The sequence below is a fragment of the Gopherus evgoodei genome, chromosome 11 (genome assembly GCF_007399415.2).
Source record: "Gopherus evgoodei ecotype Sinaloan lineage chromosome 11, rGopEvg1_v1.p, whole genome shotgun sequence".
Taxonomy (NCBI): domain Eukaryota; kingdom Metazoa; phylum Chordata; order Testudines; family Testudinidae; genus Gopherus; species Gopherus evgoodei.
In genome coordinates this window covers 24449001-24474598 of record NC_044332.1, presented here as the reverse complement: position 1 = coordinate 24474598, position 25598 = coordinate 24449001, and the positions used below count along the sequence as shown (strand labels likewise).

The 25598-nt window shown below is 44.0% G+C and overlaps 2 protein-coding genes and 1 long non-coding RNA gene across 12 annotated transcripts in view; 1 reads left to right on the top strand and 2 right to left on the bottom strand.

Annotated features, from left to right (window-relative positions):
* Positions 1–2659: 2659 nt before the first annotated feature.
* On the bottom strand, positions 2660–14601 carry LOC115660007. Its single transcript, XR_004002699.1, has 3 exons — positions 14343–14601; positions 12063–12282; positions 2660–2692 (listed from the first exon to the last, which is right to left on the bottom strand). It is a non-coding gene; the product is annotated as an uncharacterized LOC115660007 (long non-coding RNA).
* Position 14602: 1 nt separating this feature from the next.
* CCDC150 (coiled-coil domain containing 150) overlaps positions 14603–25598 on the top strand; it is a 46344-nt gene continuing 35348 nt past the window's right edge. For 5 of the 9 annotated variants that reach the window (XM_030580893.1, XM_030580896.1, XM_030580898.1 and 2 more), the window contains exons 1-6: positions 14654–14734; positions 14934–15103; positions 15360–15580; positions 15707–15885; positions 17591–17659; positions 20365–20481. In XM_030580893.1, the coding sequence (XP_030436753.1) occupies positions 14958–15103; positions 15360–15580; positions 15707–15885; positions 17591–17659; positions 20365–20481 (732 nt within the window). In that variant the 5' untranslated portion in view covers positions 14654–14734; positions 14934–14957. Of the gene's footprint in view, positions 14735–14933; positions 15104–15359; positions 15581–15706; positions 15886–17590; positions 17660–20364; positions 20482–25598 lie in introns of those variants that run through there. The other 4 variants (XM_030580894.1, XM_030580897.1, XM_030580900.1 and 1 more) reach the window with 4 other exon arrangements.
* GTF3C3 (general transcription factor IIIC subunit 3) overlaps positions 18085–25598 on the bottom strand; it is a 74867-nt gene continuing 67353 nt past the window's right edge. The window contains exon 21 of one of the 2 annotated variants that reach the window (XR_004002695.1): positions 18085–18759. The gene's annotated coding sequence lies outside the window, so the exon portion shown is untranslated. Of the gene's footprint in view, positions 18760–21172; positions 21893–25598 lie in introns of those variants that run through there. The other variant, XR_004002696.1, reaches the window with a different exon arrangement.

The window sequence follows — 25598 nt, the reverse complement described above, 5'->3', positions numbered from 1 at the left end:
TTTGTGCAGATCTGCCAGACTCCAAGGATTTGGCCCAGCTACTCAAGTCTCCGGCTGGTCACAAAGAAAGGCCATAACTCAAACCAATGAATCCACATTTCAGTTGAAACATTACAACATGGTAATGCCAGGTCTGTTACACAAAAACCCAAAGTTGGCACAGTTTATGTAACAGGTACAATCAAGATTTTATTACCATTGTATGTTTTAAGTTGAGAATTGTTTAGGCAAGCCTGACAATACACTTTTATCCCATCCAAGTGGGGAACTTTTTCTTTAAAATACAGAAACTTCAACACTTTTTTTTTTTTTAAAGTCACATGTTTAAATCTCTGGGGCTGTGTCTACTGAGACAGATTAGCAATTATGGTACGTTCAGTTTGGTGCAGATTATAAAAGGGACACACCCTGCATGCTCTCTCAGGAGACTAGTTTTATTGTTCACTTATTCTAAAGTAAAGATCATTCTGAAATAATCTGTTCTTTGTGTATGAAAAACATTACACAACCAAAGAGCACAGATGTGATGTAATTTCCTTACCTCCAACAATCAAATTGATATAGAACAAAATGGAGACTTGAGTAGAGGCTGACAAACAAGTTTAGTTTAACTAAGAGCCAACCCAATCCATCACTTAACATTTTATGTTACACTACATTATTTTGTGCCTGTACTCATCCATTCCTTCACTTCCTGCATCAATACTGAAAAGCAAGAACATCAAGAAAGAAAAAACTTATTTGGACAATTCTGGCATGACAGGAGCCAAGTATTAGTGGAAGTCTCACAAGATTAGAGACTTCCTTGGGACATTTCCAGGATTTTTTTGTAAATCCAAAGTGTTTAGATAGTATGGATAAGGTTTTGCCTGTTGCTAGCTTTGGTCCTACTCTTAGTGAAGCTACTTTGACACTAAATTAAATGGGAGCATAACTGGGTCTTTAGTGACCTAAGTATTTGGAGTGAAATGCCCAGGCTCCCTGTAACCACAGGTTAAAATTTTGGCAGCATTAGTTCAGTTTTTCAAGGCAGCTACGGTATCATGTAGTTTATTTTGTGGAAGTGATTCAGATAATATTGAAACTTGAGGCCAGCACTTTCACATGCAAGGCACCCAAAGTCATATTTAGGCACCTAAATAAAAGCAGCCTGATAAATTAAAGCTCAGCATCTCTGATTAAGTGAAGTTTACATGAGGGAAGCTTATTGATACAGGATTTTCCCCCTCCATTTAAACGCCCCCAAAACCAATTAGGATTTACAGCTTTTACCTTTCAAATATGAGGGTAGAAATTAGATGCATTAATGCTCAAGTAACAGTGAAAGTTTGTGATATCACTTGACAGTATTATTTCATGAGATGAGGGATTCTCAACCAGGTGAGCCCTTCCATACTACTAAAAGGAAGGGGAATCCCAGTGTGGAATAAATGGACAACCAAAATGTAAGTACACTAGTATTAAAATACTTTTCACGCAAGGATCAGTAACCAACTGCCCCATCAACTTGCATCTCCAGTGGGGGAGTGGAGGGAGAAGGTAGAACTATGTAAAGATCAAGAATGACTGCCAATCTGATTTTTTATAAAGTTCTAAAAAAAAGTTATACAATTATTTCATACCTTTTTGAGTGCCACTCAGATCCAAATGAAGGGTATAACCAGGTGTGGTAGTGCTGATTACAGTTAGTTATGCCCTGAGAAATAAGTCAGGTTATTATAAGGTCTAGCAGAACTCACTGTCCTTGTAAACTGAAAGGTTTGCTTGTACAAGGGGCATTCAGAAAGTGTCTAGCCTGACAGAAAAAGACCAAAACAAGTCATCTTCAATTGTTTATTTTTCAATATAATCCCTCTTAACATCAATGCACTTGGTCCAGCACAACTGGCTGACTATGCCTGGCTTGTAGGCATCACTGTCCAGCACATCCATAAACTCTTCAACTGCTGTGATCACCTCATTATCATTGAAACTCTTCACACAAAGATCTTCCTTCATCTTGAGACACAGAAATGTCAAGGAGCCAAGTCTGGTGTCCAGGCTGCATGGGGGAAGGTATGGCAGCACTTTGATTTGTCTTGGACAATTAATGAATTTCTCCTGTGATTGGTTCCCCAGGGGTGCCACCTGGAACTGGGGTACCACTGAGCCCCCAACCCACCAGCCTGGCCTCCCTCACACTATACTGCTGTGACAAGTTGCAAAGCCTTCCACCTGCACTTTCACCAGCATTCAGGTAGGGACACGCTCAGCTGCAGTTACTCGCAGGTTCTCTAACCACCAGCTTCCTAGCCTGGGACCCCAAAGCAGTACCAAGCACTCTAGTCAAAGCTCACTGGTTTAGATAACAAGTTTTACTAAAGATTGATCTTTTAGATTTAAAAAAAGCAGCAAGACAGATTACCTAGCAAATAAACAAAAAATGCAAACTAAGCTTAATATACTAGATAGATTGGATATGAATTAGCAGATTCTCACCCTAAGAGAGGATACAAGCAGGCTGCAGATTCTTAAGAGGCAAGCTGTACTTGCTTTACAGCTTAGAATCTTCCAGGTGTTTCATACACAAGCTAGAAATCTCTTTAGCCTGGGTCCAGCACTTTCCCCAGTTCAGTCTTTGTTCCTCAGGTGTTTTCAGGAGTCTTCTTGTGTGGAGAGTGAAGAACCACAGATGGGTACTGCTGGGGGAATTCTGCAACAAAAAGTAAACATTGTGCACAATTTTTAAATCTACATATTTTATTGTCAAAAATAATCACACCAGTTTCAATTATTTTGGTCATGTATTTTGAAAAAAATATCAAGTATGTCTGTAACAATACATACAATAAAAAAGATTCAGGAAATTTTTTTTACAAATAAATTCCTTACTAGGGATATTAATACAGAACTCTGAGTAAGCAATCATTTAAACTACAATACAGAACTGTGTTTCCCACACCCCGCAGAAGCAATGCAAAGGCTTGGGGGAGTCAGGGGTAACAGAGGAGATGAGGGAGAAGGAAGTAAATTGCTGGGAAGGAGCCTGGGTGTGAACTTGGAGAGTTGTTTTGGGTATGGGTGTGAAAAGTATGCAACAGGTTTTTTGGGGGAGAGCGAGGAAGGATTGTTTGGAGCTTTCCCCATGCAGACTCTAGCTGACCCCTAGCCTCTCCCATTCAGTCAGGCACATCTGCCCCTGTCCCCATGGGTCCAGCCACCCACACCCCAACAACCACTCTCCCCATCTCCATCTGACCTGCACCCCTCATGGCAGCCCAGTACCCCCACCCAGCCACTTCCTGTCTCTTTGTGTTCCTGTACCCCAACCCCCATCATAGTGCGGCCCTCCCTCCTCCTTGTGCCTCCACCCCCATTCAGCCTCTGCCCCAGTCTGTCCTCCCCACTAGCCCTTGTGAGGCCATCTGACTCCACAGCAGCCCCATGCTGTCTGTCTCCTGACCTGGCCTGACAAGCACTGTGAAGGTAGGCAGGCTCTCTTCCCTTGCTGGCCAGGTGCTGCTGCTGTGTTGTCACCACAGTGCCCTTGGAGGGCAAAAGGTGGAACTGCAGCAACATTCCAACATCAGCTTTTCTCTGTGCAAAAAAAGCACATGGCTCATTAATTATACATGCACATAGAAGCACAGAATACCCCCAGGAGTAATGTAGTTTTTGCATATGGCAGGAACCCTAAGTTCTACAGCTTGGTTCCCTGACCACTCTGCAGAAAAAATACTGACATCTCAAGATGGCATCCAGAGACGTGATCTGATCACATGTCCTTGTAGAGTCATAGCAGCCATTACTTACAGGCTGTTCGGAGCCTTCTCAGGAAGGCTCACCAGGTGGGAGATAAGCTTTTCCTAAGGCCTACTGTTCTTTCTAATGGCTCATTGAACCAAATAGGCACTTCCCACCCAGCTGACTGAAAGCATCTTGCCTAGTGGGTGTTACCCAGGTGTAACTACATTTCAATATTCATAACTTCACATAATGAAAGATACATGCATACAAATCGATACTATTCAGCAAATCATAACTTTCCCAATGACACATACAAATACATATTTATGCTATAGCCATATCATAATAATGTCACTGAGAAATATGGGGTGCTTGTCACACCTCCCACTCCATGAAGGAGGCATCTGAAAAGCAAAAAGGTGATGAGTTTGTACTGTCATGACTGGGCACTGAATGGCAAATCCCTAAAGATAGGGGGTAGAACTGTCAGCTGGGTTAAGTCAGCCATGTATATCAATGAAAGCAATGGAACTATGCTAATTAAAGCAGCTAGCCCATGGTCAATTTAGTAGTAAAGGAGCTTAGAGCTGACCTTATTAGCCACAATAGTTCAGATGTGCCATTTAACAATAAACTTCCAAAGAGATCTGGTTGAATCTCAAAAGCTATTCTCTTTTACTGGGAAATGAGACAGATAATTTGTTTAAACGATGCTGAAGTATGGTAGTACAATCGATCCTGATTAGAATAAGGACTATATTATACCAAAAGGTACCAAGTTATGTTATTGTCTCAGAAATAATGATAGAGGCCAATTCTGATATCACCTATACCAGTGTAAAGCAGGAGTAACCCTAATTAAATTGTGGAGATACACTGGAATTTCATTAATAATAAAAATTAATAGCTTGCCTTTCTAAGCCTCAGTTTTATACGCATAGGTTAAAAAAGTGAAATACTTGCACTGAGATTCTCAACTACCTGCAGAAGAAATTGAGTATCATGAATAGAAATAATTAATAGGGCTGAAACCTACTGTCACTGAAATCAAGGGGAGATTCTCAATTTACTTCAATGGAAGGAGGAAAGGTCCCATACTTTGTCTTCTGTCTGACCAGTCTACAGCTGTTTGATATTGATTACCCCTTGGTCAGGTGCCCTGTAGCCTAATTGGCTACCAAGCTCTAGACAAAGGGTTATTTGAAATCAATACACCACTTAAGTAGTTTTTTTTTTAAATTGGATTTCTTCCTGGAGTGACTGAATGTATTAGTTTGTTATAAACAGAGTGCTAATTAATTAGCATATTTTCTTATAAAGCTACCATATTTTGGACAGAAATTGTTGGCTATTCACTGGGAAATTCCTTGATCTCAGCATTTTGCTAAATCAAATATATTGACCATAGCAATCTTAAAAAACACTGCTGAAAACACCATCAATATGTGCTTATAGGAACAGATTTTTCTTTGAGAGAGATTAGATTGGACAAGACATTCTAGTGAATTAGTTTGGATGTCCTGAAGAGCATACTTCAGCTAAGCAAGTCTGTCTTCCATTGTATAACCCCCTCCACCCCAACCAAACACAGATTTCCTGTGTTTACTTGGAACAACAAGTATTAGTTTGCATGACAGGAGAACTTTTTAAGATGTGAGGTCTGGGAAGAGCCTCATTAGGTGCGCCTGCAAAGCAGTAGGGAAGAGGCTGACACACACATTTCCCCCAAATAACTAACACAAGGAGTACTATTATCCTTGAATAGAAGAACGTCATACATGACCTATACAGAATGTTCAGTTTCAAACATTTAAGTTTCATATTAAAACAAAACAAGGGAAAAAGGCAAAGTCACATTATGGGAAATTTAAACTGGAAATTTCTTATGTGCCTAAAAAGTAAAAGGTAAGCCCATGCTTCAACATTCAGAGCCAGATTTCAAACACCTCAATGTCAGCTATTGTCCAGATCTGGAGTTTTAATATGGGTCTATTTCAGGGGTGGGCAAACTATGTCCCGAGCCATTTTAAGCTGGCCCCCACTTCAGCCAGGGCGCTGGGTCTGGGGTCACACCACACGGCTCCCAGAAGCCGCAGCATGGCCCCACTCCGGCTCCTATGCACTCCAATCGGAGCTGCAGAGATGGTGCCTGCGGATGGGGCCCCATGCAGAGCCACCTGGCTGCACCTCCATGTAGGAGCTGGAGAAGAGACATACCACTGCTTCCAGGAGCCACTTGAGGTAAGTGCTACTCAGAACCTGCACCCCCGAGCCTCCCCCCACACCCAACCCCCCTGCCCTGATCCCCTTCTCACTCTCCAAACCCCTCAAACCCAGCCCAGAGCACCCGCCTGCACCCCAAACCTCTCATCCCAGCCACACCCCAGAGCCCACTCCCATTCTCCAACCCCAATTTTGGGACCGTTCATGGTCCACTATACAATTTCTATTCCCCAACGTGGCCCTTGGGCCCAAAAGTTTGCCCACCCCTGGTCTATTGTAAAGATAAATACAACTGGGAAATTCAGATCTGGATTTGTACTAATCTTAGTGTCACAGGGCACTCTATGCACCACTAGATGGCACCTCCTCCTGGCCACTGTGAGGATTAGCTCTGCAAGGCTAACACCCCTTCCCGTGGTTGCATCCCATCTCTCCATTGCTCTCTCTGTCTGTAGCCCCTCTCTCATTCCAGGAGTTGCTGCTACTATCTCTTCATGACTTGGCCCTCCAGCCAGGTCACCATATGGTTTACCCTTCCAGGGTATTCTTTCAAAAAGTCTCTTTTCACCCACAGTGGCAGGCAGCCCTCATGCCTACTGCCCTAACACAGCCACTCTTGCAGTGACACAAGCAGTCTTCCAGTTCACTGCCCTACTGGGGCCATTTCCTCAGTGGCCAATAGGGGAACCCTTGCCCACCTACTCCAGGCTCCAGCTGAGACCTCTAATCAGCAGCTAAGGTCTATTCCCCTTCTAGACCTCACTGCCACTTTCCCTAAACCTTTCCTACATAGCTGGTTTTTTCCCCACGCCTTCTGTGTTTACCAGCTTCCTTCTCTCAAGAAGTAGCTGTAGGCTACTTACCTCTGTAACCTCCAAACACACCTCCCATCTGCCAGGAAGTGATTGCAACAAATTTCTTTACAGTCCCCTTTTGCTTGGAGCTTCTGGGCTATATACAGGCCTCTTCTTCCTTCACAGGTGAGCGTCTCCAAATTAGCTCCCTCCACACATTTAATTGTCTGATTGGGCTCACCTGGCCTAATTAAGCCCTTAGAACCAGTGTTGGGAGAGCTCGACGTGGGGGCAAAATGTGGAGCCTAATGGCCCCCCGCTTAGGAGTTGGACCTGCTGCTGGAGTTGTGTGGTGTCAGAACAAGTAGGGACTAACCTGCCTTACCTGGGCAGCACCACCAATGGGACTTTTAATGGCCCAATCGGCAGTGCTGACCAGAGCTGCCATGACCCAGTGCCTTATATTCTGTGACTCAGAACTGGGTCAGAACCTGCAGTTTGAAAACCACTGATCTAGGCTGTGCAGGGCCTTGAAAGTGAAGACAAGCAGCTTATGTTTGATGCAGTAGAGAAGGGGGAAGCCTGTAGGAGGATGGAAAGATATAGGTGACGTGGTCAAAGAGACAAGCTAGGAAAGTGATTTTATAATATTTCATAACTGACAACATGCATCACTCTCTCCTAAAGTATGAGTTATCAGTCATTGCAGCATGTGAAACTAGATGGACAAACTGATCCAGTTTGGCAGATTTTATGTTCTATCTACCATATTTTAAAAAAAAAAGGCATCATTCTTTCCTACCTTCCAAGTGCGTAGAAATACCACTTGCCATTAGAACTACGTGCTGGCGTTTGTTCCCTGAAGTGACTTTACAACAAAGATTGTTTTATCAAAAGAGGGTTAAACAGGCAAATAATTGGGTGAGCTGAGAGGAAGAAAACCCTACAGACAATAGTTGTAGGGTACTAGCAGTCAAGATTCCACCTTGAATACAGAGTTTGGCTCTAGGCATTTAAATAACAGAAACGAGTAGACCAATTGGAGGGAATTTAGAAAAGAGCAAAAAAAATTAAGAGAATACAAGATTTTATATATGCAAGAAAGATTAAGAGGAGTCTATATGTAAGGGGGGAGGGATAGCTCAGTGGTTTGAGCATTGGCCTCCTATAACTACCTACAATTAAATAAAAAATGTAAACAAGAAGAGAAAGGAATTGTTTAGAATAGTAAGGGATGGTATAACTAAAAGCAATGTGATTACAGTAAAAGGAAGTGTAAGCAATACTTCTGGACCATGAAATCTATTGGACTTTGAAATAGTCTCCCAAAGGAAATAGTAGAAGCCACATTGTTTGAGGCATTTAGAACTGGACTGGACAAACCACAAAAAGAAAGAAAACTGTTGAGAACAAAGTTGCCCTACCAGGGAAATTAACTAGATAACCAGCATTTTTGTCTCCAGCTTTTACAATAGCACCTTTAAGACTTTGTGATCTGTTGTGAATGCAGAGTGAATCATATGCACCTTTGCCTGAGAATGCAAGGAAAACAGAATGTTCAAAGTGAAGAGGCAAAGTGTTTGGCAGAGAGGAAGGAAGAAGGGGAAGAGGCATGAAAATGTCTCCCTAGAAAAATCAGATCTCAATCTAGCATTACTTTTAGAGCCTGGTTTACAATATGCCTCCGCTTACAATTTTTTGTACATTGCCATCCGCATGCAACTCTGATGATTATCAGATGCACAGGTAGATACTGTATAGGCTTTGTGTAAGGGGACTGTTATCCCCTTACTAACATTCAGTGGGGGTGTTTTGGTTGCTAGCTCCCAGCACTAAAAGGGATGGGATCGATGGCAAATCAGGACCCTGAGACTGACAGTCCCCAGGAACAATGGCAAGAAGCCAATGCTCCAGGTCAGCCTGATTGACAGGGCGGGCAGGCTAATCAAGGGGACGGAAGGCCAGGGTGGGTCCCATCCTCCATGTGAGCTGGAATTGCCTGGGTCAGACGGAGTAGGGGCCCAAGCTAAGCTGCTAAGAGCAGAGCTGCAGCCCAAAAAGCCAGAGCACAGCCCAGAGAGAGCAGACCTGCCCTGGGAGGAGAGCTGCAGCAACCAGAGCCAGAGGGGCCAGACAATCAGCCCAGGAACCAGGTGAAAGCTCAAAGCAGAGTCACAGAAGCAGCCTGCAGAGCAGACCTGCCCTGGGAGTGGAGCTGTAGCAACTGGAGCCAGAGAGGCCAGAGAAGCAGCCCAGGGAGCTGGAGGCAGAGCAGCAGCAGCAGCCATGCTGAGGCAGTCTGGAGCTGGGGCTGGAGCAGCTGGGGAGAGCAAGGAGGACCCTGGGCAGTGGGCCCAGCACAGGGAGACGCCTCAGCCAAGAGGCTCTGCAGGCCAGACTTGGAGGGGGATCATAACCCTGACAGAGCAGGGGTGACACTGGGGAGAAGGGTCCTGCCACCCAGAGCCTGGAAGTGTGTGGCCACCGCCAGAACAAGTGTCCAACCCGCAGCATCCCTGCAGCACAGCCAGGACCTGAGAAGGAAGCCTGGGACCTACAAGGAACAGACTGTGAAGTGCCTTGATGTCCAGAGACACTGTTTGTGATAGTCCCTGACACAAAGCGGGGTGATGTGTTTTCCTTTAACCTTTCCCAATTTTCCTTATTTTTTTTTAATTAATTGTTAATTAAATAACTTGTATTTGCTTTAAATTGTATGATGTGATCAGTGGGTCAGGGAGGTGCGCAGTGGGGACACCTTAGCCCCTGTCCTAGGTGACCACAGCAAGGTTGGGGGTTGAGCCCCCCCGGGAATCCTGGGCCCAGTCTTGTTGGGGTTATGAGGACTCTACTAGACAGGAGAGTGATAGGGGAGTCCTCAAGGGCAGGGAGGCCTCTGGGTAAAGGAAGTGGGAGCGAGGACTCAGATCCTTTCGCTAGCCCACTTCACCGGGGTAGTGCAGAAGCCAGGAAAGCTCCCCACATAGCGGGACCATTCTCCTGCTTACATTTGCACACAAGTGGAGACCGACATTGAGAACACAAGTTAAAGAAAACAATCCTTTATCATCACAGGGCCTTGTCTCCTGCATCGCTGTCTATGCAGAAGAGCAATTTTAAATTAATAATCACAGTTTCAGGCTCTTTTAAAAGTCTGAAGTGAAACTCTACTGTGTAAGGATATCTGGGATTCAAAGTACATCAGACTGCTTCATCTCAGTCCTCACAGTTAAGTGCTTTGATCAGATTATTCTTTTGAGAAGTTTAACATAGATAACACCTCAGACAGGTTGACTTATGCTTTTTACTCCTGCTGTTTTGATGTGACGTTACTCTTGCACAGTAGCTTTTGAAAGGAAGATCAAGAATGTGAACAACAAGTTCTGCTCAATCATTTCTTTTAATGCAAACTAAACTGGAAATCTGATCTGTTTATTACAAAATTAATACTGTGCCTTCAGGCTGAGATATCTTTTGTCAAATATTGTCCCCATACAGCAACTTATGAAAGGATCTAATTTCAATTTAACCTACATATCAGTTGCCCTTTTTATATGTACACCTCAGGTATATGCTGTTCTTCTGTATAAGGGGAATTTTGCACAAACAATTAAAAATTCTGCACACAATATTAGGACACACCCGTTTTCAGCATCACCCTTTGGTTAGCTTAGGTGGCTTCTCACTTAGGGTGCTGACTTTTGCTGATCGCACTCTCAGGCACCTATCTCTCCCCATTCATTGTGTAAGGATCCTAGGCAACTCTCACAGCCTTTGTGAACTGCAGTGTTGTTCCTGAAATTTTTTTTTAGGCACCTAAAAGTTAGGTGTTGTGACTCTGTGTCAAAATGCTTAAATCCCTTTGTAAATCTAGCCCAGACGCCTTAAATTAGCAAAAGCCTTCTAGTAAATTTTCATTTTAGGATTCATCTATCTGGTTTCTTTTCATATTACTCCGAAGGGTAAGAGCACAATCATAGTGGAAGGTAGTAACAAAGATGATAAATTATAAATTCAGTGCTTCTTAACCAGTTTCTATTGTGTAGAATGAAATATGGGATTAAAAGAAGGTCTTGTGCTGTTTTTAGATATGAAGCAATCCCTGGACCACTGAATGGGGAAATATTTGAAAGAACTTGTCAGAAACCACAGAGAGCTGTAGATGTAAGTCTATTGATAGCTGCCATTCATGGTAACACAAATCAACCAAACTGTCATCATGATCCCTTTTTTGGATAGCACAGATGTCTAGAGAAAGTGTATTAAAATAAAGCCAAAACCAATCCAGTACACAAGAAACTGTATAGTTTAATGTATTACTCATACTTTCATAGAAATATTCATGGCTGGAACAGACTGAGGTCATCCAGTTCCTCTCCTCAACCAACTTTGCACTGGGGCAGGATTAGATATACTTAGACCATCCTTCAGAGATGTTTGTTTAACCTCCAGTTATAAGGATTCCAATTTGATTCTGTACATTTTGTTTTCCTGCCTACAAATATGGACCAACCCTATATTAAGCCCAAAAATCTTTTACAGTATCAGCTGTAAGTTACAAATAAACTTATTAGCCAATTTGTTACAAATATCGTATCATTTATGAAATCTTAAATTGAAATCATTAAACACAAACACTAGAACAACAATTACTAATAGTTATCCTACTTAAGCCTTCTTTTGTATTATACCAGAAAGCAAGAAGTCATTTGTGGTATTAGTCTCTCCAATAATTACCATTAAAAATTTAACAGGAACCGTCCACAGGTTTAGATTCCAAATTCAAAACAACGAATGTGATTTTTAAGTACTCTGTCTGCAACTCTTATTTCTGTACTTATGATTTCTGTAGTATTTGACTAAATTTTTTTATTCTTTTCAATATTATTGCATAACCATCACTTGCAATTATGCAAGATATTATAAGATGCATAGCCATTTTCATTAGGACTACTGAATCTTTTGATAAATAAGGATGTTGAAGACCAGGTGTCGCATGGTGCCCAAACTTGTACTATCATGGCCCATGATAATAATTGGCCTGGGACCTGAAGGAGATACAAAAATCTACATATAAACTGACCTAAATGCTTATATTAAAAATATATATACAAAACACCAAACTATTTCTTGTAGTGTAGTCTTCTGGATAGCTTAATAGAAATTGTATGAGATCTCATCAATACAAATCTGCAAATACTTCAACCGGCTACTACATTGATAGGCTGTGTTCACAGACCATATTTTGTGCAGGGGTTAGCAAAAACACATAAGTCTAAGCATAATACATTAAGAAATTGGTTACAGATAATGTCTCACCCTCAGACATGTTTCAGTAAGCTTCTTTCATAGACTAGACTCCTTCCTAGTCTGGGCTCCATCATTTTCCCTAGTACAGTTCTTGTTGGTTCCAGCAGATATCTTAGGTGAAAAACAGGGGCTCTCTCATGACTGGCAGCCCTTTGTCCTGTTTCACCCCCTTTGATAGCTTTGGCACAAGGCAGGAATCTTTTGTCTCTCTAGGTCCCCACTCCTCCTTCTAAATTGGAAAGTAACAGATTTAAGATGGATTCCAGTATCATATGACTTGGTCACATGTCAGTGTAATATCTCATTCTTCATTACCCATGGGCTGGCCCACACATACACAGGAAGGCTTGCAGGTAAATAAACCATTTACAACCAATTGTCCTAGTCCAGGGGTGGCCAAACCTGAGCCTGAGAAAGAGCCAGAATTTACCAATGTACATTGCCAAAGAGCCACAGTAATACATCAGCAGCCCCTCATCAGCTCCCCCCAGCCCTGTTCCCAGTGCCTCCCACCCACTGACTGATCAGTGCCTCCCCCTCCCTCCAGATCAGCTGTTTTGTAGCGTTCAGGAGGCTCTGGCGGTTACGGGGAGGGGGAGGAGTGAGGGCATGGCAGGCTCAAGGGAGGGAGCGGGAAGGGCCTGTGGCACAGCCAGGGGTTGAGCAGTGAGTATCCCCCAGCACATTGGAAAATTGGCACCAGTAGCTCTAGCCCCGGAGTCAGTGCCTATAGAGTAAATCCTCACTTAACGTTGTAGTTATGTTCCTGAAAAATGCATCTTTAAATGAAATGATGTTAACTGAATCCAATTTCCCCATAAGAATTAACGTAAACGAAGGGGCTAGGTTCCAGGAAAATGTTTTTCACCAGACAAAAGATTATGTATACACACACACATACATGCACACAGTATAAGTTTTAAACAAACAATTTAATACTGGTACACAGTGATGATGACTGAGGTGGAGGAGTCAGAGGATGGGATATTTCCCTTACTGCTAAATGATGAACTAGCAATTGGCTAGCCCTCAAGGGTTAACTCTCACTCAGTAGGGAAGCAGGAATGGAGGGAGATATGTGTATTTCCTTTAAGTAAATTGCCTTGTTAATTAGATCAGCTTGCTGAGATAGCAGCTGCTGCAAGCTCCCTCCGTCCTGAGCCCTGCTCTATGGAAGATGAGGTAAGTGGGCTGCAGAAGCGGGGACCGGGGGGAACACCCTGACATTAGCCCCCTCTTCCTTCCCTCCCCCCTGGCACAGCAAGCAGGACTCTCGGGGAGCAGCTCCAAGGCAGAGGGCAGGAGCAGCACATGGCACGGGGGGGAGGGACACAGCTGAACTGCAGGCAGCTGCTGGACAGGGAACTTAGGGGAGCTGATAGGGAGCTGCTGGTCCACCCTGGTTCCAAACACCCACAAGCTAGCTGCAACGGACTGCTCTTCCTGCAAGCAGTAGACAAAGCAGGCAGCTGCCAAACAACATTAGAAGGGAGCATTACACAACTTTAAATGAGCATGTTCCCTAATTGATCAGCAATAAAAAAAAGTTTACCAGGATGACTTTAAGTGAGAAGTTACTGTACAAGGAGCCGCATATTAACTTCTGAAGAGCCGCACATGGCTCTGGAGCCACAGGTTGGCCACCCCTGTAGTCAATGAGAGCCATCAAGATTCTAAACCACCATTCATGGCCCACACTTTGCATAATTACAATAGGACCTCAGAGTTATATTTCATATTTCTCTTTTCAGATACAAGAATTAAACATTCATACAAATAGGATGAATATATTCAATAGGTTATGACCTTTGTAATGATACCTTATAAGAGACCTTTTGCATAAGGCATATTCCAGTTACATCATATTCACATTCATAAGCATATAAGGTGTCTCCCCGCTTTTTGTTGTGAAAGACAGGTAACTTTGGGACTAAATGAGTGACATTCCTCAGAATGAGGAGGGAAACTGAGACAGATTATGAGGTGGGACAAAAAAGATGGTACCAATTTTGCCCAGCTCAGCATTTAAAAACTCTTGGCCCTCCCAAAACCCAGTGAGATAGATCAGAAGGAAAATCTATGATATGTTTTGTTTCCTTTTTATTTCCCTTCTGGGTTTTGAACATTTAGAAACCACATTTTCAAAGTTTTTTTTTCTACACCCAAAAGGCCTAGAAACAGACTAAAAAAATGAACGCTGAGATTCTTGTGTACTCATATCACTTTAAGAGCTGGACCTTAAAACAAAAAAACCCTCAAATTTTGTGACAATTGGATTACTCACAATACCTGGAAACTAAAGCATCAGGTCACCTTGAATGCTATACAGAAGGAGAACCGATAGTGCACTACCAACCCTCAGCTCTCACCACTACACCAGGCTGCCCCACGTTGCTCTGTGCTGGCATAGCGAGAGACCGAAACTACATAACCCAGCATGACCCGCTGGGAGGTTCATTGCGCGTGCGCTTTTGGGAAGAAAAAATCCCAGGTGCCTCTCCGGCGGGCCGGCACTGTTTAACTCCGTGTCCGGGTGGCGCGGGAAGGACTACAAATCCCAGAGTGCACCGGGAGTTGGGCTCGCGGCACGTGCGCACAATGGGGTCCGCTGAAGCCGCGGGTCGGTTTGAAGCGGGGAAGGAGCTCCATGGAAACGGGGCCGCGAAGTGTCAGCGAGCGCGGTAAGGGGTGGCGCTGGCCGGGGGGCGATAGAGCGCAGCCCCCAGCGCCCGAGGGGGAGGGGCGGCGGCGGCTGGGCCTGGGGGCGGCGGGGGGCGACCGAAGGGCCTGCCCCGTACTGGGGCGGCAGGTCAGCCCGGCGCCCAGCTGGGCGGGGTCCAGCTGTTCCTTCGCCCCGTGACATGGCCGCGTCGCCCCCAGATAACGGCTGGGTGCGGGGCAGCTATGGCCAGGCCGACCGTCGTCCCCATGAGCGTCAGTGCCACCGCGCCCGAAGCCTTCGCCGTGCTCCGCCAGAGGATGAGTGTGGTTGAAGAACAGACCAGCGCGCTGGCGAGAGACCTGGAGCTGCTCGGGGTGAACGGACAGAGGTACGGTTGGGACCGAGTCCTCCTTTTCCTGGGGAAGGCGCAATATTTTTTTAGTAACTTTTCCTCGACTTGTTCCACTTTTGTCTGAGTGAGCTGGTGTCTGAGTGAGCTGGTGTCGTATCTCGGCTTCTCGGGGGAGTAGCAGCTGCTAGCAGAGACACATGCGGCAGCCATCAGGCATAGCAAGAAACATTCCAGCGGCATGAAACAAGATTTAATAGATATCAAAATAGTGCCACATGTTCTCTTCTTTCAGCCTTGATCTCTTCCATTCAAAGCCCTTAGAGACACCTGGGAGCCACCAGCCTGTTAGCCCTGTTCGGGCCAGGGTAGCGTTTGTAGGTGAAAGTGACATGCTATGGAAGAACTGTGAATCTCTAGTGAATCGAATGTGTCGGCTGGAGAGTGTTGTGCAGACCTTGAAGCTAAACCTCTTCCGGTTGCAGACTGAAAAGGAGCTGAATCCCAGGCATGCAGGTACAGAAGTAGAAAGCTGTTTTTTGTGTTGGTAGCAGTTGTCCTCATTCTCTTTCAGCCCTTCAGATGCATTTTTTCTGCATTCTTTATAATGACCATTTTTGATCCTCTCTTGCTGTCTGGCAGCCCATCTGGAACAGCGTATGGACGCAATGCAGGAGGAACACTTGCAGGAACTGAAGGTTGTACAGCTTGAGGCAATGAAGCTGCGCCAACAGCTAAGTGAGGCAAAAGAAGATGTAGAAAAGGCACAGGAAGAAGTTCAAAGATTAAGTGCTGCTTTGGAAATTGCCACAGCAACCAAGGTACAAGGGCTAGCTGAGCGTGTGCATGGTGGTGTGTTGATCTATGTTCCCTCTAAGCTGCACGGCCACGAAGCTGCCTATTAAGCCCCGTGCAGGGGCTCAGGGCCACGGCGGGGAAAGATGTCTCTTCCCCCAGCATGGACCTGCAGTGGCAGGGAGAGGTGCCCAGGGGTGAAAGTAACTTAAGAGTCTTACCAGTATGGAGGCCCGGCTCTGGGCCCCCAGAAGGGGCAGGGATGGGGTTCAGCTTTCCCCAGCCAGCCCTTCAGCACTGCCTGGCCTGCACTGCTTGGGGCTTTGGCGGCAATTTAAAGGACCCAGCGCTCACTGCTTTTGCAGTAGCAGCGATGGCGGCCAGGAGCCCAGGGCCCTTTTAAATTGTCAGTCTCTGGGGCAGCTGCCCCTCCCCCTCCAGCAGCCTGGGGGAGGGGGGTAAAAGGGGCAGCAATGTTAAAGCACTGCTGTGGGGGGGAGTGCTTTAATGTCAGCTGTGTATGAGCCCATACCAGTGGCCACTTCATACCGGCCTGCTTTCACCTCTGGAGGCATTCTTCCCTGCCGGCCTCAGCATGGATCTGCTTGCACTTACCGTGGCCGAGGGAGAGGAGCCACTCCCTTGGCCTGGCCCCGCCTTGCTAAAGCTGTTGCAGCTGGGGAGAGGCTCCTCTTCCAGAGCCCCAAGCTGCTGTGGCAAGAGGGGCTGGGGGAAGTCCTCTCTCCCACCACAGCCCTGCGGCAGCCTGCACCTCAAACCCCTCATCCCTGGCCCCACCCCATAGCCTGCACCCCCCTGCCCTCGTCCCAACCCTTTGCCCTAGCCCTGACCCTCCCCCCTTCATACCCGTCATCCCCTGCCCTCCCCGAGCCTGCACCCCCACCCAGAGCCCACCCGTCCACCCTCTGCACCAGGCCCTTGCCACATGCTGAACCCCTCGGCCCCAACCCCACCACATGAATTTTTGTTATGTGCATCAATATGAAGATGTCACACATCACCTCCTTATTGGTGCACATAACAAAATTATTATGTTCATGGATGGGAAAAATTAAAGGGAACACGGGGGCTGAGAGTTGTATTTTTGAAGAGTGTCTATACTGATTCCAATACTAATGCACTGGTCTTTAAATGCTGCCAGCTTTGAAAATGAAACTCTGCTTTGATATGCTCAGAGGTTGGGTGTGTGTGACTAGAAATGACATTGGCTGGCTGGTGCTGTTTTTGTTGGAGAAAAAGACAAAGACCATCTCATCTTTGTGAATGGATCTCTCTGGATCCAGCAATAAATGATGGTGATAAATTGAGTGTGACTTAAAAAACCAAACAACCCTGTATTTATAACCCCTCAAGAATTGGTGTTCTTGCCACTTCCAACTCCTGGATTGCTAAGCACATCTCCATTTTTTCCATTAACTCTTTGGGTCCCACAGCTGGGCTACCATCCTTCCACCTGAAAAGGACTGTTCTGGAATCTGTTACTCATCTTCTTAATAGTCTTAAGTGGTTGCTGAAAAGCAGTGCAAGGTGTTTGTCTCTTTAGAGCACCAGAATAGAACTAGGAATCAAACCCAGCTCTCAGCATGACATGTAAATAAAACAATAGCAATGGGTTACTGGCCAGCCTGGTTTTGAAATACTCTTGAAAGTTTTGCTGCAGTTATGAGGCTTAAAAACATTGTATTTTTTTTTTTTTTGGTCCTCATTTAGACAGATGTAGCCATTGCAGCAGAGGAGCTGAGGACAACAAAACACATAATGAACCATAGACTTCAGGAGGTAAGCACAAAAGAAGGTTAGAAGGAAGAGTGAGGTGATAAGACTTTTTTTTGAGGGGCGGGGGGAGCCTGGATGGTGATCTGGGTGTGAATCAATGAAAACCAGGAATGGAATATGCACATCTGAAAGGAGGCTGCTGAGCATGCCCTGATCTACAAACCTAAGACAGAATGTCTTTCATACAAGATACAAAATGTGTTAGTTGAAGTTACTAACAGAGACCTGAGTTCCATACTGTGGAAGTAGGTTTTACCCTTAGCCTACAATCTTCTAACTGCTTTTTGCAATCATGGAGAATGACTTTATTGCATCGAAAAATGAAACTGGTGACTTAATGTCTGCTAGCTAGTGAACAAGTTGTAACATGTACCCTGTTATGGACTAATTAAAGAAATAGAGTGTAGACATGAGGCATCTTATTGTCCTGATGAAGTAGGGTGTGAGCTTCTGAAAATATGTCTCTTATATCATTTAATAACTTCTCAAGCCGAATGAGCAGCAGTTCTGAAAGACTTAAAAGGGATCCTGATCATGTTTTGGCCAGAAGGATGCTTGATGCACTATAAAAGCTGCAATGGTGGTAAGCCTTTACCCACCTCGCATCCTTTCTGTTCTCTAATGGAAGCAGTTGGTGAGATCATTCAAATCGCTCCTTCCATTGGGAAAATGTATTTCCTGCCCCTCTCCCCCTCCAGCCCACCTTGCTCCATAAAATGGGAGGGAAAGAGAAGATGTATCCCCTCCTTAGTTCAAAAAAACATAAGTGCCTTATGAGAGTGCCAAAAAGCTAAGTGCTTTCTCTCACTGTTCTTGTAAGCCTAATGCCTCAGTTATCAAAACCTCCAACTACAAATACAATGTGGATATTCTTTGTCAACATAGGTCACACTGAAAACTTAATCATAAAAGTGAATATCAAAGTAAGTAGTACACTTACGTGTATGTGAGTGGCTTCTCTGACTTTTGGTATGGACCCTCCCATTCACAATCGCACACAATGCCGTCAATTGATGATTAAGTCTCTTGTAGCAACTACAACAATTACTTTCCTGGCATTCCTTTTCTATGTATTTTCAGGTTCTTCTAATGTTCCTTAGTAGCTGGAAACAAGTAAAGTTCACTGTGTTTAACTGACCAGATCTCCTCGATCACTGGTCTGGTACAGAGATTTTATCACTCACTTTCATTTAATTATTTAAATAAAATCCTGTTTTTAAAAATAGTTGACTTTGCAATAGAACTTCCAGTTTGCTATGCTGGAGAAAGGCTGTAGGCCTTGCAGTAAAATTCACAGGTTGCCCTGAAGTACATGTGGCCCTTGTTTTAAGCAATGCATTTAGGTACTTGTGTTGTACTCACTGGAGGATGACAGATCTGAAGCATCATGTGGAGTCTCTTCAGATAATAGTAGTCACGCACCAAGAGAAATGTTTAAAGTTGTATATCTGATACTCTCTTCTTATAGTTCAGAGGAACAGAGGTATCAGTTCCCAGATACAGTAGCTCACATGTTTAACATTCAGTATTTTGGCAGTACTCATGACCAGCATGAAGCCAGGCCCCAGTTCTAGGCCCCATTTCAAATTGGTGCTGGTTTCTCTGCAACAAACTGAAGAAAAGCCTCTTCTCATAGCCTAATTTATTGTTTGTCCCTAGGAATTCTTTTCTTTTTGTGGGCTCTTATTAGTAACTTGATATAAATGTCTTTAGCAAATCAGGCTTCAAAGTAATCTACATCTTCTGTCAACGCCACCTGGAGATAAGAGAAATGCTCCTGGGTCCTAGCTTTTCCTGGGGACACCAGAGATTGGAATCACCTGTTTCATAGGGTCAAGAGAACATTGTGTGTGATTTGCTTTTATAGAAGGTTTCATGCTAAATGTATCTAAAGCTTGTAGTTCCAGTTACAGAAAGCTTTCACAGAAAAATCTTGCAGCAAGAAGTTTTCAGTGTATATAAAACGTGTGTTAATAAAATAATAGATTCCAACCTGGGAGATTCAGCTGAATTGGGTTTAGGGGGAAAAAGAGTTGCTGCTTAGTCCTTATTGAATAGCAGCTATCCCCTTTTAGCAATGAACCCAAGAGTCTCATAGTAACACAGTATGCTACCCTGCAGTGAATTGAACTTTGAGTCTTGAGTGTGGTGTGGAGACTATATATGCCTGATTCTAGTCTCAATTACATTGATAGTCAACTGGAATTGCACTGATATGAGAACAAAATCAGGCTCACTGTGTTAGCTCAGTCCCTGCAGTGGAAGAAGTGCCTCATCTCTGCAGTGACTCTTTCCAACATGTTCAGAAGCAATGTTGACTCTGTCCAGAGAGAGACAGACACAGCAGGCCCTTAGATGGAGGAATGATAATGTGGCACAAGAGCAGTAAGATTTGAGGCAGAGAAACTAGTTGGGTCTCTGAGCACACTGTAGGGAGTAGAATTGCCACTCTCAGTAAACACAAATTTTGGTCCAGGTGCCAAATCTGTCTTGTTATTAATACATTTTCCTTAGCTGAGTGGGTTGTTTGGTATTGCTTCCTTGCTTTACCACCTCCATGAAATACTTACTCCATAGTGTTACATCACCTTTAACAAATCACTGGATATTACTAATAATGGTTGCTTTGCCTCTATCTGCTTCATTAATCTTCAGTTTTTATGACTTAGTGCTGTCTCCAGCCACATACCCGGTGTTTTCTCTTGTAGCTAAGGGAGCAGCTTTCCCAAGAGGCAAGCCTGCGGGAGGCTTTGGAGGAATCCCAAGCAACCATGCTGAGACGTGTGCAGGATATGGAGATAACAGTAGAGGCGGAACGGGAACAGGTTGGAGAAGCACAGCACCTCTTGCACTTTTTCTTTGTCTCTCACTTATTTTTTATTTATTTTTTTTTTTTGCACCTCCTAGCAGGAAGAATAATAAGAGGTTGGAGTGCTCTTCCTAGAGAGCAGTTAACATATCTTTGTAATCACTCAGCTTCAGTATGCAAGGTGTGGAAAAGGAAATCTTGATTAAATAATGAGATGTTAAAGGTCTAAAAGTTCACAAGCAATTCAATGTGAATGCTCTGCAGAGAAACAGATTGGCAGTTGTGATTTCTAGCAAAAGTAAAAATAATGCAAGCAGAAAGTCCTGCAGCAGAGTGAGGGTGATAGAGTTTATTGGACTGAATGCAGCACATATGATTACCTGCCTTGTGGGTAGATGGCATATGTGTGCATTCAGTGCAAACACCTCATGGTCCATAGAGACAGAGTACAGGCATTTGACATCAGAGTGGCTGAACTGGAGGAGCTAAGGGGGACAGAGATAAGACTTTACTGAACACAGTAGAGCAGTCCTGGCCCTGCCTCCTAGCCCCTGTGCTGTTGAGGAGGATGAGCCTTGGGGAAGGAGAACATCAAGCTGAAGCAAAGGGAAACAATCCCATAGTTGGGATCCTCCTTCCAGATGTTGTCACAGTATCCATGTGACAGATTTCTTACCAATCTGCCTGAGGCATCAGGTGATCAGGCTGAGGCCATAGGATTGTTTGGGGAGGAGATGAAGAAACACACCAAGTGTCTAAGTTTTAAAGCTTTATTAATAAAATACTAAAACAACAGTGGAGAGTGCTGGGGTAGGGGAGGGGTTCCCCACGTCACTCAAAGGAAGGAAGAAAGTGTTAATGCGCCAAGCCCTAACCCACTTTCATGCTCACACCCACACAACCTGCCGCTGGCCAAGCCTGGGTGTAATGTAAGAAGAAGAGGGGGAGAGGTGGATGGGAGTTCTTGTCCTGGGCCTAGGTTGTCTGGGGTCCACTGTGATCTCGGAGTTGCTCTAGCTCTAAGGAAGGTTTTAAGTACTGGGTTCCTCTGGGGGTGTTCTGTTCAGAGACCTCTGCTCCTGATGCTCTTTGTACCAGTCAAAACCGGCTCTCTGTGGTCTCCTTAACTTTCCCAAAACACACTGGCTAGACTTTGTTGTCTTCTTTGTTTTCCTCTGTGCTGGCCTTCGCTTGCCTTGCTTGTTACGGGCTAGCTCTGCAAGTCTGTTCAGCTGAATCTTCCTTTCTCACAGCTGGTCAATGGATTCCGGGCCCTCCTCTTTCTTGGCAGGCAGCCGAGAGTCAGATGTGTGCTGTCTGTGGCCTGGAGTTGGCTGGAGTCAGAATCATATTTTTGGGCCTAGCAGGAGCGTGGAGTTAACCCGTTCTTTGCTCTCTTCCTTCTTCCCCCTCTGGCCTCTCGCAACCTGCAAAAGAATCTTCCATTCCACACTCACTCACACCTTTGACCCTTCCCAAAATGTCCTGCAATGCTTGCAATAGTGTTAGCAATATACAATGCTGATCTGCCTTCCCCAGGGGCCCCCTTGAGGGAGGGGGCCATTGGGGAGTGACATCCTCTCCCACAAAGCATACCTCTCTGGGGAGGAGATGCCTGTTATTAGGAAGAGACAAGTAATAGTAATGGGGGGGATGCAGTTATTAGAACTATAGATAGCTGGGTTTGTGATGACCAGGAGAACCACACAGTGAATTGCCTGCCAAGTGCAAAGGTTACTGACTTCTTGCAACATCTATACAGTCTTATGGGCACTCGTAGGGAAGAGCTGATAGTCATGGTACATGTAGGTACCACTGACATAGGGAAAGATAAAAGAGGTCCTGGAGGCCAAATTTTGGCTGTTAGATAAGAGATTAAAATTCAGGACCATCATTGTAGCACTCTCTGAAATGCTTCCAATTCCATATGCAGGGCTGGTTAGATAGGCAGAGCTGCAGGGTTTTGAATGAGACGATGGTATTGAGAGGAGGGATTTAGGATTATTAAGAACTGGGGAATCTCTTGTGAATGGAGGAACCTATATTGGAAGGATGGGCTCCACCTAAACTAAAACAAAACCAGATTACTGGCATGTAAAATTAAAAAGGTTGTAGAAGTGTTTTAAGCTAAGGGCTGAGGGTAAGGCAACAGGTGCAGAGGTGCACACAATTCAGGCAAACCCACCCATCCCTTAGGAGAGGATTTATTAGAGGGGATACTCCTATCCTCTTCTCTTTACTAGGCTATGGAGTTGATAAAGTAGAGGTATGGACTGAAGAAAAACAGTCAAATGGAAAAAAAAGTGCTATTCAATTACATAGCGTGCAGGCAGACAACTAAATGACAAATTTTGTAAGTGCTTGTATACAAATGCAAAAAGTCTAAATGCTAAGATGGGTGAACTTGAGTGCCTGGTATTAAATGAGAATATTGATATAATAGGCATCACAGAAACTTGCTGATATGATAATGTGACATGGTTATACCAGGGTATAAAATATATAGGAATGATAGAGTATCAGAGGGGTAGCTGTGTTAGTCTGTCTCCATGCATCTGAGGAAGTGGGTTTTTTACCCACAAAAGCTTCTGCCCAAATAAATCTGTTAGTCTTTAAGGTGCCACCGGACTCCTTGTTGTACTGGTGGAAGAGTGGCATTATATGTGAAAGAAAGCTTAGAGTCAAATGTGTAAGAATCTTAAATGAATTTAATGTCATGATATCTCTATAGATAGAAATTCCATGCGTGAATAATAACAGTAGGAATATACTACTGATCACCTGACCAGGAGAGTGACTTTGATTGTTAGACACTCAGAGAGATTAGAGAGGCTACACAAACAGAAAACCCAATAGTAATGTGAGAGATTTCAACTATCGCCATATTGACTGGGAACATATCACTTCAGGAGGGGAGGCAGAGATAAAATTCTTAGACACTGTTCATGACTGCTTCTTGGAGCAGCCAGTTCTGGACCCACAAGGGGGGAGGCAATTCTTGATTTAGTTATAATTGGCACACAGGGTTTGGTCCAAGTGGTGAATATAATTGAACAACTTGGTAACAGCAACCATAATGCAATTAAATTTAATATCCTTGTAGGAAGGAAAACCAAAGAAACCCAGCAGAGTAGCATTGAACTTCAAAAAGGGGAACTACACATAATGAGAAGGTTAGTTAAATGGAAATTAAAAGCAACAGTCACCAGTAAAATGCCTGTTAGCTGCATGGGATTTTTTTAAGCACACCATAATAAAGGCTCAAAACTATATATATGCCCTAAACTTAAAAACAAACAAATAAATCAGTAACATGCCACCATGGCTCAGCAGCCAAGTAAAAGATGGCTAGAAACAAAAAGACCTCTTTTAAAAATTGGAAGTTGGAGCCTAATAAGGAAAATAGAAAGGAGCAAAAATCTGGCAAGTCAAGCATTGCCAAAAAAGAATTTAAAGAGCAACGAGCATAAGACACAAAAACTAACAGCAAAAAATTGTTTAAGTACATGAGCAGCAGGAAGCCTGTGGCACCACTGGATGATCGAGGAGATGAAGAAAGCACTCAAGAAAGACAAAACCGTGGCAGAGAAGCTAAATGCATCAATCATCATTACAGAGGATGTGAGGGAGATTCCCACACCTGAGCCATTCTTTTTAGGTGATAAATCTCAGGAAATATCCCAGGTTGTGGTGTAAATAAAGGAGGTTTTGGAATAAACTGATGAATTAAACAGTAATAAGTTACCAGGACCAGCTAGTATTCACCTAAGAATTCTGAAAGAACTCAACTAGGAAATTGCAGAACTACTAACTGATGTGGAACTTCTCTCAGCTCCTGTAGCAGGTGACTGGTGGTTAGCTAATGGAATGCTGAAATTTAAAAAAGGCTCCTGAGGCCATCCTGGCAATTACAGGTCAGGAAGCCTAATTCAAGTAACAGACAAATTGGTTGAAACTATTGGAGAGAACAGAATTCTGAGACACACAGGTGAACATGAGTTTTGGGGAAGATCAACATGACTTCTGTAAAGGGAAGCAATGCCTCACCACTCAGAATTTTTGAGTGTGTCAACCAACATATGAACAAGAGTGATGCACTGGATATAGTGTACTTGGACTTTCAGAAAGCCTTTGACAAGGTCTCTGACCAAGGGCTCTTAAACAAAGTAGTCAGTCATGGGATAACAGAGAAAAGTCCATGAGATTGATTAAAAGATAAGAAACAAAGAGTGGGAATACATGGTCAGTTTTCACAGTGGAGAGAGGTAAATAGCAGAGTCCCCCAAGGATCTGTACTGGAACTAGTTCTGTTCACTATACTCCTACCTGATTTGGAAAAAGGGGTAATCAGTGAGATGACAAAGTTTACAGACAATACAAAATTATTCAAGGTAATTGAATCCAAAGCAGATTGTGAGGAGTTACAAAGGGATCTCACAAAACTGGGTGACTGGACAACAGAAGGGCAGATGAAATTCAGTCTTGCTAAATGCAAAGTAATGCACATTGGAAAGCATAATCCCAGCTGTACATACAAAATGATGAGATCTGAATTAGCTGTTACCATTCAAGAAAGATCTTGACGTCATTGTGGATAGCTTTCTGGATACATCTGCTCAATGAGCAACAGCAGTCAAAAAAATCAACAGAATGTTGGGAATCATTAGGAAAGGGATATATAAAGCAGAAAATATCATAATACCACTATATAAATCCATGGTACACCCACACCTTGAATACTGCATGCAGTTCTGCTCACCCTATCTTAAAAAAAGAGCTTTTAGAAGTGGAAAAAGAACGGGGGAAGGGAGGGAGATGAGGGATATGGAACACCTATGTGAGAAGAGATTAAAAAGATGGGGATTGTTCAGTTTAGAAAAGAGACAACTAAGGGTGGGATATCTCAGAAGTCTATAAAAGCATGAATGGCATGGGGGGAAACGTGTTTGTTATTTACCCCTTCACATAATGCAAGAACCACTGGTCACCCAATTAAATGAATAAGGCAGCAGAATTAAAACAAACTTCTTCACACAATGCATAGTCAACTCGTGGAACTCATTGCAAGGGGATGTTATTAAGGCCAACAGTATAACTGTTTAAAAAAAAAAAAAAAGTTCATAGAGATGGTCA